We start from the raw sequence: 15,884 nt of genomic DNA on the forward strand, positions 1-15,884 counted from the left end.
CACATGGCAGTTTCTTCAATGCATTTAGGGGGGTGGTCCTGGTCAAGACAATCTCCTGAACTCCAAACTGAATGTCAGAATGGGAAAGAAAGGTGATTTAAGCAATTTTGAGCGTGGCATGGTTGTTGGTGCCAGACGGGCCGGTCTGAGTATTTCACAATCTGCTCAGTTACTGGGATTTTCACGCACAACCATTTCTAGGGTTTACAAAGAATGGTGTGAAAAGGGAAAAACATCCAGTATGCGGCAGTCCTGTAGGCAAAAATGCCTTGTGGATGCTAGAGGTCCGAGGAGAATGGGCCGACTGATTCAAGCTGATAGAAGAGCAACGTTGACTGAAATAACCACTCGTTCCAACCGAGGTATGCAGCAAAGCATTTGTGAAGCCACAACACGCACAACCTTGAGGCGGATGGGCTACAACAGCAGAAGACCCCACCGGGTACCACTCATCTCCACTACAAATAGGAAAAAGAGGCTACAATTTGTACGAGCTCACCAAAATTGGACTGTTGAAGACTGGAAAAATGTTGCCTGGTCTGATGAGTCTCGATTTCTGTTGAGACATTCAAATGGTAGAGTCCGAATTTGGCGTAAACAGAATGAGAACATGTGGGGGATTGAGTCAGCACAACCTGTATGTAGGTGCACATCACTATGGCGAAATACATATACAAACGGAAAATACAAATGTGATCGCACTCTGCATCCAGCATTCTGCCCTGCCTCCATGCTGGATGAGGCATTGGTGTACATTTTGGCCAAAGCGTAATAAGCCACTCACCACGTCAAGGTCGCCTCTATTGAGTGGTCCCTAACACTAGTTCCTACCTGTTTATGGGCCATGACAGCCACACAAAGTCCAGGGAATGCAGGTCAGCGTGCACGCCAAGCACACTGTGCTTTTAACCCCGTCCGGTGCCATTACAGCTTTCATCGGATCCAGGGATGCAAGTACCAACATGCACGCTGAGCCCACCATATACTTCTCCTGGAGCCAAATGGCTACTGGTAGGTGCTATATAAGCAGACTCAGTTTTATACTGACTTTGAAACCAGCCTCGAGGACAGATTGACAGGTCAGGTGTGCATGACTCCAAGGAGATCGCCACGCCTCCAATATATACTACAAAGAAAAAATGTGGGGGATTGAGTCAGCACAACCTGTATGTAGGTGCACATCACTATGGCGAAATACATATACAAACGGAAAATACAAATGTGATCGCACTCTGCATCCAGCATTCTGCCCTGCCTCCATGCTGGATGAGGCATTGGTGTACATTTTGGCCAAAGCGTAATAAGCCACTCACCACGTCAAGGTCGCCTCTATTGAGTGGTCCCTAACACTAGTTCCTACCTGTTTATGGGCCATGACAGCCACACAAAGTCCAGGGAATGCAGGTCAGCATGCAAGCCAAGCACACTCTGCTTTTAACCCCGTCCGGTGCCATTACAGCTTTCATCGGATCCAGGGATGCAAGTACCAACATGCACGCTGAGCCCACCATATACTTATTTACTTATTACGCTTTGGCCAAAATGTACACCAATGCCTCATCCAGCATGGAGGCAGGGCAGAATGCTGGATGCAGAGTGCGATCACATTTGTATTTTCCGTTTGTATATGTATTTCGCCATAGTGATGTGCACCTACATACAGGTTGTGCTGACTCAATCCCCCACATTTTTTCTTTGTAGTATATATTGGAGGCGTGGCGATCTCCTTGGAGTCATGCACACCTGACCAGTCAATCTGTCCTGGAGGCTGGTTTTAAAGTCAGTATAAAACTGAGTCTGCTTATATAGCACCTACCAGTAGCCATTTGGCTCCAGGAGAAGTATATGGTGGGCTCAGCGTGCATGTTGGTACTTGCATCCCTGGATCCGATGAAAGCTGTAATGGCACCGGACGGGGTTAAAAGCACAGTGTGCTTGGCGTGCACGCTGACCTGCATTCCCTGGACTTTGTGTAGCTGTCATGGCCCATAAACAGGTAGGAACTAGTGTTAGGGACCACTCAATAGAGGCGACCTTGACGTGGTGAGTGGCTTATTACGCTTTGGCCAAAATGTACACCAATGCCTCATCCAGCATGGAGGCAGGGCAGAATGCTGGATGCAGAGTGCGATCACATTTGTATTTTCCGTTTGTAGAATGAGAACATGTATCCATCCTCTGATGGCTACTTCTAGCAGGATAATGCACCATGTCACAAAGCTCGAATCATTTCAAATTGGTTTCTTGAACATGACAATCAGTTCACTGTACTAAAATGGCCCCCACAGTCACCAGATCTCAACCCAATAGAGCATCTTTGGGATGTGGTGGAACGGGAGCTTCGTGCCCTGGATGTGCATCCCTCAAATCTCCATCAACTGCAAGATGCTATCCTATCAATATGGGCCAACATTTCTAAAGAATGCTATCAGCACCTCGTGGAATCAATGCCACGTAGAATTAAGGCAGTTCTGAAGGCAAAAGGGGGTCCAACACCGTATTAGTATGGTGTTCCTAATAATTCTTTAGGTGAGTGTATCTACGAAGACTCATCGACAGTATTCAGACAAGCAGAGAAAAGCATTTTTATTATTATCTGCACATGTAAACAGTTTATTCACAGACATTTTTTTCAGATTTTTTTGCAGTTTGTTTGTGCAATGCAGCATTAATAAAACAGTCCTGTAATCGGTACACAGCTTAAACAGAAACAAACCACTTTTTTATAGCACAAACTATGATAAACCAGTGTTTAGACATGCAAAGACACACAAACAATATATATATATTTATATAGTGACTTACAATAGTTCACATTGTATGCTAAGAAACCATCCGATGGTGGAACACGATGTGTTCTCGCTGATAGTTCAGCAACGTGGTGTAAATGTGACAAGAACAGTGAAGAAGCCTCTTGGTCTACAAACCAGGAGTCGACACCATTAGGTTCCATAGGCTTCAGTTCACACCTATTAAAACAGGTTGCCATGCTTGGATCAGAGAGAAGTGGGGATACACCACAAAAGCCAGTTTCCTAGGTCTTGCGTTATATGGATATGAACAAACCAAATCTCAGCATCAACTAAATCATTGCTCCATGCAAACCCAAAGAGCTCAGGTAGTGTCCTGCTTAGGGAAACATCCGTACAACATTTTAATTTACAAAATTGTATATATACACACACATTAGCCGCTTACTAATATTGCTGGACTGAAAGTAGCTTTTCGCCGAGAACATGCACGGAGCACCGACCATGAAAATGTAGAACTGAATGGAAGCACAATGTTTGCTCCATGGACAGGGCTCCAAGCGTAGAAGGAACAAGACATCAATGCACATGGCCATTAATGGTTGGGGTGGGGAGGTTCTATTGACAGAACCCAGAAAAGATTAGTTTAGAAACAATTATATAAAAAAAAAATAATAAGTGTATAATTAAAGCGCTAATGCATACTCAAGCAACTTTACTATAATATAACGTTCATAAGAGGTTCTGAAAATATATACAAATATTTTATATATAAATGTAACAAATAGTGTTTGACTAGAGCAAAATAAAATAAAAATAAACGTTGGGAGTGCACCATGCGAGGGCATTTGCATTCACAGGTAGAAATCTGCTTCATGTTGCCAGCACACAAATCCTTAATTTTTCTTTGTATTTCTTGTTTTTTGTTTTTTTTACTTTTTTCCACCTTTATTTTTTATCATAAACTAAAAAGGGTTACATAGAATATCTGAAAGCTTTAGAAATTTTAAATGTTGATGTAAAAAAAAGAAAAAAAAGTTGCATCCTATACAACACAGATAACGTATGCATGTATGAAACAGCCAGCCAGTCTTCTCTGAGCGTGGCAAATGGTGTCATTCCGTAGAGAGCGAACCTCTGGTCTCAAAAATCTAACAAATAAAATATACATAAAAAAATATCACCCGCTGTATTAACACTTCTGGTGCAGCAGTGGGAAAGATAAACAGGAAGTTCAAAAAGAAAAAAAAAGTGTTTTTTTTTTTTCTAGGCGTGGAAATTCCTTATGTTTTGCCGGTTAGTGCTACTTCAACATGTCGAAAAAGGTCAGTAGAGAAGTCATTCCCCTTTAAATGGCCATCAATAACTGGCTGATCTCATTGCGGGGGTTTTACTAATTTAGCACATTGGTAGATTTATCTATCCACTTGGTCTATTCTCATGTTTTTGAAGTCTTGGGAGGGTAGACTGCAATTTCCACAGCTTCATTTTGCCCAAAATTCCTTCCTGGCCATGGTCAGAAATAAAAAATAAAAATAAAATGGCCAGGAGCTTCCTGTTTAGCAAAGTGACAATGTACAGTTTAACTGGTCGAGGAAAACCTGAAAGCAGAGAAATAAAGATGAAGACACACAGATATAGAGGTGTATGTATATACACAATATATAAATATTTGTATACATTTTTGTATATTTATTTTGCTCACTTATATAGTGGTGACATATTCCACAGCACTTTACAGACATTTGCTGTCTACAGTGGACCTCACAATGGTAGGAAACCGGAGAATCCAGAGGAAACCCAGGAAAACACTGGGAGAACATACAAACTCCGTGTGGATGTTGTCCTTGTTGGGATTCAAACCCAAGACCCCAGCGCTAACCACTGAGCCACTTCTAGTTCATGGAAAAAAAATAAAAAATAAAAATGTGCGGCTTCACCAAAGCCTGCATTACACAAGCCGATTGAGCAAGCGATTGTCGGGAAGGAAGCATTGCCTCCTGGCTATAGCCTGCTTGTTAGCTAAAATCAGCAGATGTAATACAGCCTTAATACATTGCTATATTTGCTGAACTGATCCCAAGTCGAGGCCCTGTTCCCTGAGTAGGGATGAGCGAACTTGATGTTTTCAAGTTCGGAGCGAATTCCGTTATCACAAAATATAATGGGATTCTATGACGGAATGCCAAATGGAAGCCTTTAAGAGGCATTCCTTTTCGCATGCAGTCATAATAGAAGTCTATGGGCAGCATAACCGATCCGGACAGGACTCCTGCATAACAGAAACCAGCTGGATCCGTTATGCTGCCTATAGACTTCTATTATGATGGCATGTAAAACGGAATGCCTCTTAACCCCTTCCCGACCAGAGCCATAATAGTACGGCACTGTGGGAAGTGACTACTTAGGGAAGTACTACGGCTGCGACCGCCTGATCAGCTCCAGGCGACCGGCTGTTCCTGTTCAGATGCCGGCGCATTAACGCTCACTATGCCGCAGTTAGCCCTGACCGCGGGGTGTGTGGAGGGAGGGAGCTACCTTCCCCATCGGGTTCCCGCGCTGCTGTGACAGGGAACCGATGGCAGGTAAGGCAGCCCGATGCCTTACTTGATCTCACAGGCAGGAAGGTTGTAAGTGTATTACAGTGTGTAATACACTTACAGCCAATGCATTACAATACTTCTGTATTGTAATGCATTGTACAGGGGATCAAACCCCCAAAAGTTTTGCATAATAAAATTTAAAAAAAAGTTTCAAGTGAAAAAGAAAAAGCGTTCTTTTCCCATAATTAAGTAATAAAAAAATTAGAAAAAAGGAAAAAAGTATACAAATTAGGGATTGCCGCATCCGTATCGACGGGCTCCATAAAAATATCACATGATCCACCCTATCAGGTGAATGTAGTAAAAAAAAAAATATAAAAAAATTCCATTTTTGGTCACCTTCCCTCACAAAAAGTGTAATACCAAGCGATCAAAAAGGCGTATTTAGCCCAAAATGCTACCAATAAAACAGTCATCTCATCCTGCAAGAAATGAGACCCTATCTAAGACAATCGGCCAAAAAATAAAAAATATATGGCTTTCAGAAAATGGCAACACAAAAACAAGAATTTAGGCTCCATTCACACATCCGCGGTGTGTTCAGGACCCGCAAATTGCGGATCCGCAACACACCCGCCCGGCACCCCTATAGAAATGCCTATTCTTGTCCGCAAGCTGCGGACAAGAATAGGACATGTTCTATCTTTTGCGGAGCTGCGGACCTGAAGATCGGGGCCGCGCTCCGCAAATGCGGATGCTGACAGCACACTGTGTGCTGTCCGCATCCATTCCGTCCCCATATAAATTATGGAACAAATGCGGACCCATTTGCGGACGTGTGAATGGAGCCTAAATCTGTATAAAAATGCATTTACTGTGCAAAACCTAAAAATAAAAATGAGACATATTACGTATCGTCCGTAACAAGCTGCTCTATAAAAAATATATGAGAAGCCCCCTCAGGTGAATGCTGTAAAAAAAAAAAAATTAAAAAAACTATGCCAAAACAGCAATTTTGTCACCTTGGCTCACAAAAAGTGTAATACCAAGTAATTAAAAAGTCTTATGCACCCCAAAATGGTACCAATCCAACTGACATCTCATCCCACAAAAAATGAGCCCCTACCTTGGACAATCGCCAGAAAAATACAAAAAAATAAGGCAGTCAGAAAATGGCAACACAAAAACAAGATTTTATTTTGCTCAAAGACACATTGGGTATCGCTGCGTCCGTAACAACCTGCTCTAGAAAAATATCACATTATATGCCCCCTCAGATGAATACTGTAAAAAAAAATTTTTTTTTTAAACTCCGCCAAAACAGCCTCTTTTAACCTTGCCTCACAAAAAGCGTAATACCAAACGATCAAAAAGTCTTATGTACCCTAAAATGGTACCAATGAAAAGGTCACCTCATCCCGGAAAAAAATGAGCCCCCACATAAGACAATCACTCAAAAAATAAAAACCAATGGCGCCCATAAACCAATCCATCAAAATCTGCGCTGCAAAAGCCATATGGCGCTCCTTCCGTTCTGAGTCCTGCCATGTGCCCCCACAGCAGTTTACCACCACATATGGGGTGTTGGCGTTTTCAGGAGAAAATGGGTAACAAATTATGGGGTGCTTTTTCTCCTGTGACCCCTTATGAAAATAAAAAATTTGGGGCTAAAGCAACATTTTATTGGAAGAAATGAAACTTTTTGGGGAAGTTTTTTTGGAAACCCCTTTATCGAAGCAATTGCACATATCTGCAATTCAGGGTAAGGGGAAAAAAAGAAATAAGATTTTATACATACCTCTTCTACATAAGTGCTGGGAAGACTTTTATATACACACCCATTCCTTTGGGTGGGTGAGCAAGGTCCTGCCCTGGTCAGTTACTGGGAGCATACCGTCTTCTGGGGCATACTAAGGTAAAGGAATAAACACAGAAGAACATACTGTATGATTAGCATCACTTCCCTTGTGTGTTCTATACAATACTATTATATTAAAAGGGAACCTGTCACGTTGAACATGATGCCTCAGCTGCAGGTTATAGAGCAGGAGGAGCTGAGCAGACTGATATATAGTTTTAGTTTTATGGGAAAATGCATTTCATTCATTTAAATTCCTGCTCATTCTGAGCCCTATCAGTGATTGTCTACATAGTCAGAATGAAGGCTGTCAATCACTGACAGGACCTCCTCCTCATAGAGGGAAGGCTGTCAATCACTGATAGGACCTCCTCCTCATAGAGGGAAGGCTGTCAGTCACTGATAGGACCTCCTCCTCATAGAGGGAAGGCTGTCAATCACTGATAGGACCATCTCCTCATAGAGGGAAGGCTGTCAGTCACTGATAGGACCTCCTCCTCATAGAGGGAAGGCTGTCAGTCACTGATAAGACCGCCTCCTCATAGAGGGAAGGCTGTCAGTCACTGATAGGACCTCCTCCTCATAGAGGGAAGGCTGTCAATCACTGATAGGACCTCCTCCTCATAGAGGGAAGGCTGTCGGTCACTGATAGGACCTCCTCCTCATAGAGGAAAGGCTGTCGGTCACTGATAGGACCTCCTCCTCATAGAGGGAAGGCTGTCAGTCACTGATAGGACCTCCTCCTCAGAGGGAAGGCTGTCAATCACTGATAGGACCTCCTCATAGAGGGAAGGCTGTCAGTCACTGACAGGACCTCCTCCTCATAGAGGGAAGGCTGTCAATCACTGATAGGACCGCCTCCTCATAGAGGGAAGGCTGTCAATCACTGATAGGACCGCCTCCTGGACTTCAAGGCCATTATGAGCAGGAATATAAATGTATAAATGCCATGATTTACAGAATCATTTCCCATAAATCTTTATATCAATCTGCTCTGTAACCTGCTGCCTGCAGATCAAACACCATGTTTAATGTGACAGGTTCTCTTTAAAAAGACCTGAGCTTTGAAAGATTGCCTACCTGGTAACCTTGGAAGAAATTCAGAATCTCTTTTACACCAGAGTTGTAGGCCAGTCCTTGCATGCGCAGCAATGTGGCTCCATTGTGAGGGGGGATACTGCTGGCAGCCGCTGTGGCTGGGAAGAACCCAAGATTGCTTGGAGAACCTGGGGGACTGTAGAAAAAAAAAAAAGAGAACATAGGACTCAGCTGAATGGAAAAGAAAAAAGCTCCCCCTAGTGGTGGATGTAGCCAGAGAGAATTGTATCATGTAATTATCTAGCAACCCCTATCTATTTTGTACCCTTTTCAATTCAATAGGATTGAAATAAAGGAATAATTTTCTTATCCTAAACTGTTAAGCCTTTCACCAAGCTCAGAAAACTATCAAGAATATTAAGCAGTGGTGTAACTAGAAATGACTAGGCCCCATAGCAAATTTTTGAACGCCTCATCCCCCCCCCCCAGCAACTTTTACGCAAACCCCGTCTGTGGCTAGTCAAGATCATTCGATCAGACCCGGCTTCATCCGTGTCCTATGCATATATACTGTATGCCGTGTCACTGTATATAATATTGTATAATATTGTTGAGTGGGCCCTGACAAAATCTTTCAGACTTCTTCCTGGGTGGGCCCCTTCAGAGTTCAGGCCCCGTAGCAGACGCTTTCCCCGCTTTCACTATAGCTACGCCCCTGATATTAAGTATTAGTAGTTGAAAAAGGTTCCGAACAGTCTGTATAAAGAGTGTGGCATTTTGCATGCTCTACTGTGGGCACTGATTAACTTGGTTGTGCCCACTGCTGTAATACAACATGCAACTCATTGGCATACCCATCATAAAGGCAGACCATACGACCACTGTGGAATCAGGGTGAACTGCTTCTCCAGTTCTTGACAGACCCTCTGCATTTTCCATCAGCTGCCATTAGGGGGAGCTCAATGCAAAGAAATTATTTGCAGCTTCCTTTAAAGGGCATCTGTCAGCAGGTTTGTCCCTATGACACTGGCTGACCTGTTACATGGGCGCTTGGCAGCTGAAGGCATCTGTGTTGGTTCCATGTTCATATGTGCCCGCATTACTGAGAAAAATGATGTTTCTTTATATGCAAATGAGCCTCTAGGAGCAACAGGGGCGTTGCCATTACACCTAGACGCTCTGCTCTCTCTGCAACTGCTGCAACCTCTCCACTTTGATTGACAGGATCAAGAGTCTTCAATGCCAAGCCCTGTCAAAGTGCAGAGGGCGCAGCTATTACAGAGAGAGCAGAGCCTCTAGGTATAATGGTAACGCCCCCGTTGCTCCTAGAGTCTCATTTGCATATATTAAAACATCATTTTTCTCAGCAATGCGGACACATATTAACATAGAACCAACACAGATGCCTTCAGCTGCCAAGTGCACATGTAACAGGTCAGCCAGTGTAATAGGGATCTGCTGACAGATGCCCGTTAAAACCAAGGATAATTGAATACATTCCTATGCACTGAGCTCCCCCTAGTGGAGACTTAAGGTATTTATGGCAGTTGTCTGGTGTACATATTTATGAAATTGGATAAAACGGGTGAGGTACAGGACAACCTTTTATTGCAAGTTTTTTCTTTTAAAATTTCTTCCACTTAATAAAAAGAATTTAAATTAATCAAAATGAGTGGAGTGCTTTGCATTCTGTGTTGCCTGGCATTGTGTGACGCATGTATACTGGGAAAGTAGGTGGGACGGGTGGCCCTTACTAACTTCTGCTATGGAGCCCTACGTACGCCCCTGACGTTACGTTCTTTTTATACGCTTTTACTCTCATGGGGCATACAGACGTAAAATAGGGCCTTAAAAACCTAAAACAAAAAAAAGCAAGCTTCACTAGGAAATACACATACAACTAATATGAACACACTAAAGAAAACCCCTTAGGACCACTTCAAAAACATCTACAACTATTCACAGACCCTTCCACAGCTTACAAAGCACGTAGTGACTGCAAGAAAAATATTCTGCCTCCAGTCGAAAGACAAAAGGTTCATAAAAAGAATAAAACGCTAACATGAAAATCTTAATCTATTGGTTATAGCAGACAGTGTAGAGCTGAACTTGTCATTTATAGTACGTGTCATTTATAGTACGTGTCATTTATAGTACGTGTCATCAGAAAGTGGCCTATTGTTTACGACACATTTTTATGCTAAACATTTTAATGGAGTTTTCTTTCATTATCTATAATTTTGCAAAAATGTATATAGTCCTGCAATTTTCACAGTGGCCACTAGGCCTATAACAGGTCAAGACTTGGGCCAGATGGGCCATAGACCCAATGGACCTTAATGACTACTATGGGAGAGTTTTCTAAGCATGCTCTGCCAAAGGTCAGGGATTTCTTTAAATATATATGGTGACATTGGGGGGGGACGCCGACTAACCAACAATTCTATTTAAAAAAAAAAAAAAAAAACACAATAGATTTAAACAATTGATCGTTTTCTGATGACTCAGATCGGATTAAAATAAAATAAATGAAGAAGGTAACCATCGCCTGCTACATCAGTGTTATCTATTTCCACCAATCTCCAACCTAAAACACCCACGGTTACATGCCTATGCCAAAAGAGACGACCCCAAACGTCCAAATTGTCAAACCGTGACCCATTATGTACTCAGATTGTGAAGTATGAAGTTAAAGCAAATAAAAGCTGTTGTATAAGGAAAAGTTGTACAACTTTCCAGTATGCTTTCTGTACCGATTCTTCACAGGTTTTCTAGATCTCTGCTTACAGTCATTCAGTGGGCGCCTCCATTGCTTACTTCTAGGGGAAAGAAAAGCCGTCCTGGTCGTCAGCACACAGGTGCAGGACTGGTTGTAGCACAGTTACCTGAACTGTGTCTTGAAAACCAGCCTGGAAGCAGAGATCTAGATTCTAGAAAACCGTAGTCTACCGAACACATATCGGTAAATTTTTGCTGAATTGTTACCTCCAGGGTGCATCAAACTCGAAGGTCTACCGTGCGCCAATAGCTTAGAAAAGCAGCAGAATTCAGGCCTTCTACACAGCTGGCATTCTTCAAGCTCTACAGAAGCTGCACCCAAGAAACAAAGCCTGACCTTGCACACAACTATTTTAACTCCAGGGCAACAATTTGGCAGGTTGAAAGATTTCTACTCATTACAGAAGCGTTTACTGCAAGAGATTTATTGCCGCCTGCTCATCCATTAACCGGACTCCCTGCCGCCTCATACCCTCGAATTTAAATCTACAGCGTTCCTCCCCTTATACATTCGCCGGGAGCCCTCAGCTACTGTAGGTTCATGCACTGCCACTCACTTGGCACAACAAAAATTGGACACCGAGACGGTGAAATGGATTAGCGCTCTCTACGACGCAGTGTTGTACACCGCAGCTTGTGCACAATGCGGTATCAGGACACCTGGACCGAGGCCAGTGGTTGAATCCCACAATTGGTCCATTGTTCCTGGTCATTCGTACCTTGGGTAGTATGCAGTGTAGTTCATGAAGAGCTGTGCGCCCGCTGGGTAATACGCAGCAGATGGCTGCATGGCACGGGGATTGAGGAGTAAGGAGGGCTGGTAGATGGCTGCTTCTGTGGGAATAACGGCCGTTGGTGCTGGGAAGGTGTATGACGGGGGAGACAAACCTGGAGAAAGACGTAAAGACAAATGAGAAAGGAATCTCTATAACATCTTAGGTTCTACGGAGGAGAAATCTGAGAAGTCCTAGTTCAACCTAATCGAGGGGTGAGAAAAATGTAAATTGTCCATGTCCTATTCCTATTCATTCCTTAGGGCTCATGTACACACCATTCTTAAAAAAAACTCCCATTTGGTAAATAAAGAGGACACTTTTCTGCAGAACAGACATGAAGAGGACACTTTTTTTTTGCCGGACGTGGAAAGGACATACGGATGCGGACAGCCCACGGTGCGCGGTCTGCATTTTTTGCGGTGAATGATTACACTGCGGCAGGAGGGGATCAGGCAATACCGTTCTCTATTATAATAGTACTGCACACTATCTGTCGAGTCGTCATTTACCTTCTGTTTTCTCTGGCTGATTTGCAAATCAGCAGCAATCATATAAATATCTATATTTTATTTTTTTAACTAGAGTCCTTTTAATGCTTTCAATCGCATTGTGCACGCAATTAAATGACAAATATAATTAAAATAAAATAAATGTGCTTATTTTGGTGGCGCAGCACAACTGTTCACTCCCAAGATCAGCAACGAAAACAGGTAGGAAAAAAGTAATTTAATAAAGGGGGAGGAAAAAATAAATAAAAAAATAAATAAAATCAGGGATGCAGTTTGACTCTGCTCCAGATAAAAGATTCTAGTCTAATAAAGTGACTTAAAGGGGAACTAAATCGAAGGGAATTAAAAGCTCGTTACAGTCCGGTTACCAGGGTTCTGTTTCGTCATGAGCCGTGCATTCGGGTGTCTACAGATTTTAAAACCAGACGTGAACAATGAAGGTTTCTACTGAATGACAGCAAGCAGAAATCTTAAATGCCAAAGCTCCGGTAATCAAAATCTCTTATAGGATCTACTACAGGTCAAGGCCTCAATAGTATGATTTGTACTTATTTAATGGACCTGACATCACACAGACGGAGTGGTAATAAGTGAAGGAGAGGTGACCAATAAAATGAGAGCATGCAGCAGGTTCTATAGGTTCCATTATTATATTATAGAAGCTTCCTACTTAGGTCGCTTTAGCTTTAGTTCCCCTTTAAAATAAAAAATAGAGGGCAGCATAAACATCCCACTAACGCCCCAAAATCTCATTCACCACCAAGGAATTGAAGCTGTTGATTTGATGTCTCCCCTTTCATGAACAGTTACACCCGACCAAACCCCAAATCTCCACAAAAAGAAGAAAGCAGTTCCAGCACCTACCAGCTCAAAGCGCAGAGAAGCGGCAAGACCCTCAGCCCAAACTTACATGGTAACTTACATGGCGGTGGGGACAAGCCATTGCGATTTAAAGTTCCCCCCATTAAGACAAAGTTCATCTCCTCTGCAGAACACTGAAACACCTCCACATATCTGTCCTTCATGGTCTTCTTGTGACACTTCTGAGCCGCCAGAAAAGCCCTCTCTGATGACTTCATCTGAATGAACGAGTCTCCCGATGGCCGACCCTGGAAGAGGAGGACATTTTGCAAAATGGTATCAAGTTTTATTAAAGTCCTTTATTTTTCGAACAAAAATATGCAAAGAATGAAGACTGGCTTTGGACGACTAGGATCATTTTTAAGTTCTGACTCAATGGTGGCAGCAACATCTGCAGAACCGTCTTCATTTGTCTTGGCTCTAATAACTGATTTGAGTCAGATGGTGAAGTGTTAAGTCTGAGAGTTTGTGGAGGCAATCACTAAAGCACTTGTCATTAAGTAAATGGGAGTTGCCCGCTGCTAACAGCCTGGGCACATATTTGCATGGTGACCTTGAATAAGGTGGCATCGTTACACAGTGGCTGCAGCATGTCCACACTCCCTATATAGCAGCACAGGCCGCCATTAGGGTGTGCAATATGCTAAAGGTACGACCACATGGCGCAGACATGAAAAAAGTGTTGTGATGCGGTCGAGTACTGCGAAGCTGGACATGACACTAAGGTTTAGTCAGTCTGCATTGTTAAAGGGGTTGTGTGCAGTGCAAAGATATTGATAACTTAACCTCAGGATAGGTCCCCGATATCAGATCGGTGGGCGTCCGACTCCCAGCACCACCATCGATCAGCTGTTTGAAGGGATAGCGGCACTTGTGCAAGCACGGCTTTTGTTACAAAATCACCTGTGTGCAGTTTCATTTGCTGCGGCCGTGGATTCATTACAATTCCTCGTCCCAGCGCAGGTAGTGCCGCTACCCTTTCAAACAGCTGATGGGTGGCGGTGCTGGGAGTCGGACCCTCGCCAATCTGATATTGATGACCTATCCTGCAATGTCGATGGCAGGTAGGTTAAAAAAAAGAGAAGAGACCACTGCCCTTGGACGAGCGCTGCCTTCTCTTCAAACAGCTGATCGGCGGGGGTGCCGGGTGTCGGACCCCTACTGATCAGATATTGATGACCTATCCTGAGCAGAGGTCATCAATATAAAAAAAGCGGAAAACTCTTTAATACCACCCATTGCCCATGAAAATGTGATGAAGTCCTAAAGTCAGCAGTGCTTAAAATTTTCGCCCAATAGTCGGACAAAAAGTTGTACTTTCAAAGAAATACAATTCATTTTTTGCCCGATATCACAGAACAAGCCTCAACGACTTTAACGACCATTACGGACTAAAATGTGCACGGCTGCGTCTGCTAAACCATCATTCAACAGAAAATTGTTCTCATTGATTGTGCGGCCAACAACCTTCTATCTAATATGTATATCCATCCAGTATATTCCCAAACCTCTCTCTGTACCAGTGCCACCAATCCGTTCTCCTCCGCAGATTATTTTTTTTTTTACTGCAGCAGTGACGCGCGGTGTATGAGCAATTATGGCTGCGGTGGCGGAGAGAAGCTGTGGAGGGGATCAGAATGTGGAAATATATATATATATTTTTTTTTTTTTTTTTTTATTATTAACTCTGGCAACCAAGAATGGTTTTGCTAATTTGGAGGGAAAGCAGTGTTAGGCTGGGTTCACACGGGCGTTGCGGGAACACCCGCGATTTTTCCACGCGAGTGCAAAACATTGTAATGCGTTTTGCACTCGCGTGAGAAAAATCGTGCATGTTTGGGCTTGGGATCGGTGTTCTGTAGATTGCTATTATTTTCCCTTATAACTATGTTATAAGGGGAAATAATACATTCTGAATACAGAATGCATAGTAAACTAGCACTGGAGGGGTTAAAAAAATAAATAAATAATAATTTAACTCACCTTAGTCCACTTGATCGCGTAGCCCGGCATCTCCTTCTGTCTCCTTTGTTGAACAGGACCTGTGGTGAGCATTAATTACAGGAACAGGACCTTTGATGACGTCACTCCGGTCATCACATGATCCATCACCATAGTAAAAGATCATGTGACGTACCATGTGAGGACCGGAGTGACGCCATCAAAGGTCCTGTTCCTGTAATTAATGCTCACCACAGGTCCTGTTCAACAAAGGAGACAGAAGGAGATGCCGGCTACGCGATCAAGTAGACTAAGGTGAGTTAAATAATAATTTTTTTTAACCCCTCCAGCGCTGTTTTACTATGCATTCTGTATTCAGAATGGTATTTTCCCTTATAACCATGTTATAAGGGAAAATAATAATGATCGGGTCTCCATCCCGATCGTCTCCTAGCAACCGTGCGTGAAAATCGCACCGCATCCGCACTTTCTTGCGATTTTCACTCAACCCCATTCACTTCTATGGGGACTGCGTTGCGTGAAAAATGCAGAATAAAGAGCATGCTGCGATTTTCACGCAACGCACAAGTGATGTGTGACAATCACCGCTCATGTGAACAGCCCCATAGAAATGAATGGGTCGGTATTCAGTGTGGGTGCAATGTGTTCACCTCACGCATCGCATCCGCGCGGAATACTCGCCCGTGTGAAAGGGGCCTTAAAGTGGTTGTCCTGCGAAAAATATTCTACAGTTTTCAAACCAGCACCTAGATCTGAATACTGTTGTAATTGCACGTAATAAAAAATTTGGCATAGTCACCAAGTTATCC

General features: G+C 43.1%; 1 protein-coding gene across 2 annotated transcripts in view; it reads right to left on the reverse strand.

Moving 5' to 3' along the window:
- Positions 1 to 2,569: 2,569 nt before the first annotated feature.
- ESRP1 (epithelial splicing regulatory protein 1) overlaps positions 2,570 to 15,884 on the reverse strand; it is a 54,541-nt gene continuing 41,226 nt past the window's right edge. The window contains exons 12-16 of one of the 2 annotated variants that reach the window (XM_040432585.1): positions 13,175 to 13,361; positions 11,687 to 11,855; positions 8,232 to 8,385; positions 7,092 to 7,203; positions 2,570 to 4,351 (exon numbers count right to left, since the gene is read on the reverse strand). In XM_040432585.1, the coding sequence (XP_040288519.1) occupies positions 7,120 to 7,203; positions 8,232 to 8,385; positions 11,687 to 11,855; positions 13,175 to 13,361 (594 nt within the window). In that variant the 3' untranslated portion in view covers positions 2,570 to 4,351; positions 7,092 to 7,119. Of the gene's footprint in view, positions 4,352 to 7,091; positions 7,204 to 8,231; positions 8,386 to 11,686; positions 11,856 to 13,162; positions 13,362 to 15,884 lie in introns of both variants that reach the window. The other variant, XM_040432584.1, reaches the window with a different exon arrangement.

The sequence above is a fragment of the Bufo bufo genome, chromosome 5, assembly GCF_905171765.1.
Source record: "Bufo bufo chromosome 5, aBufBuf1.1, whole genome shotgun sequence".
Classification (NCBI taxonomy): domain Eukaryota; kingdom Metazoa; phylum Chordata; class Amphibia; order Anura; family Bufonidae; genus Bufo; species Bufo bufo.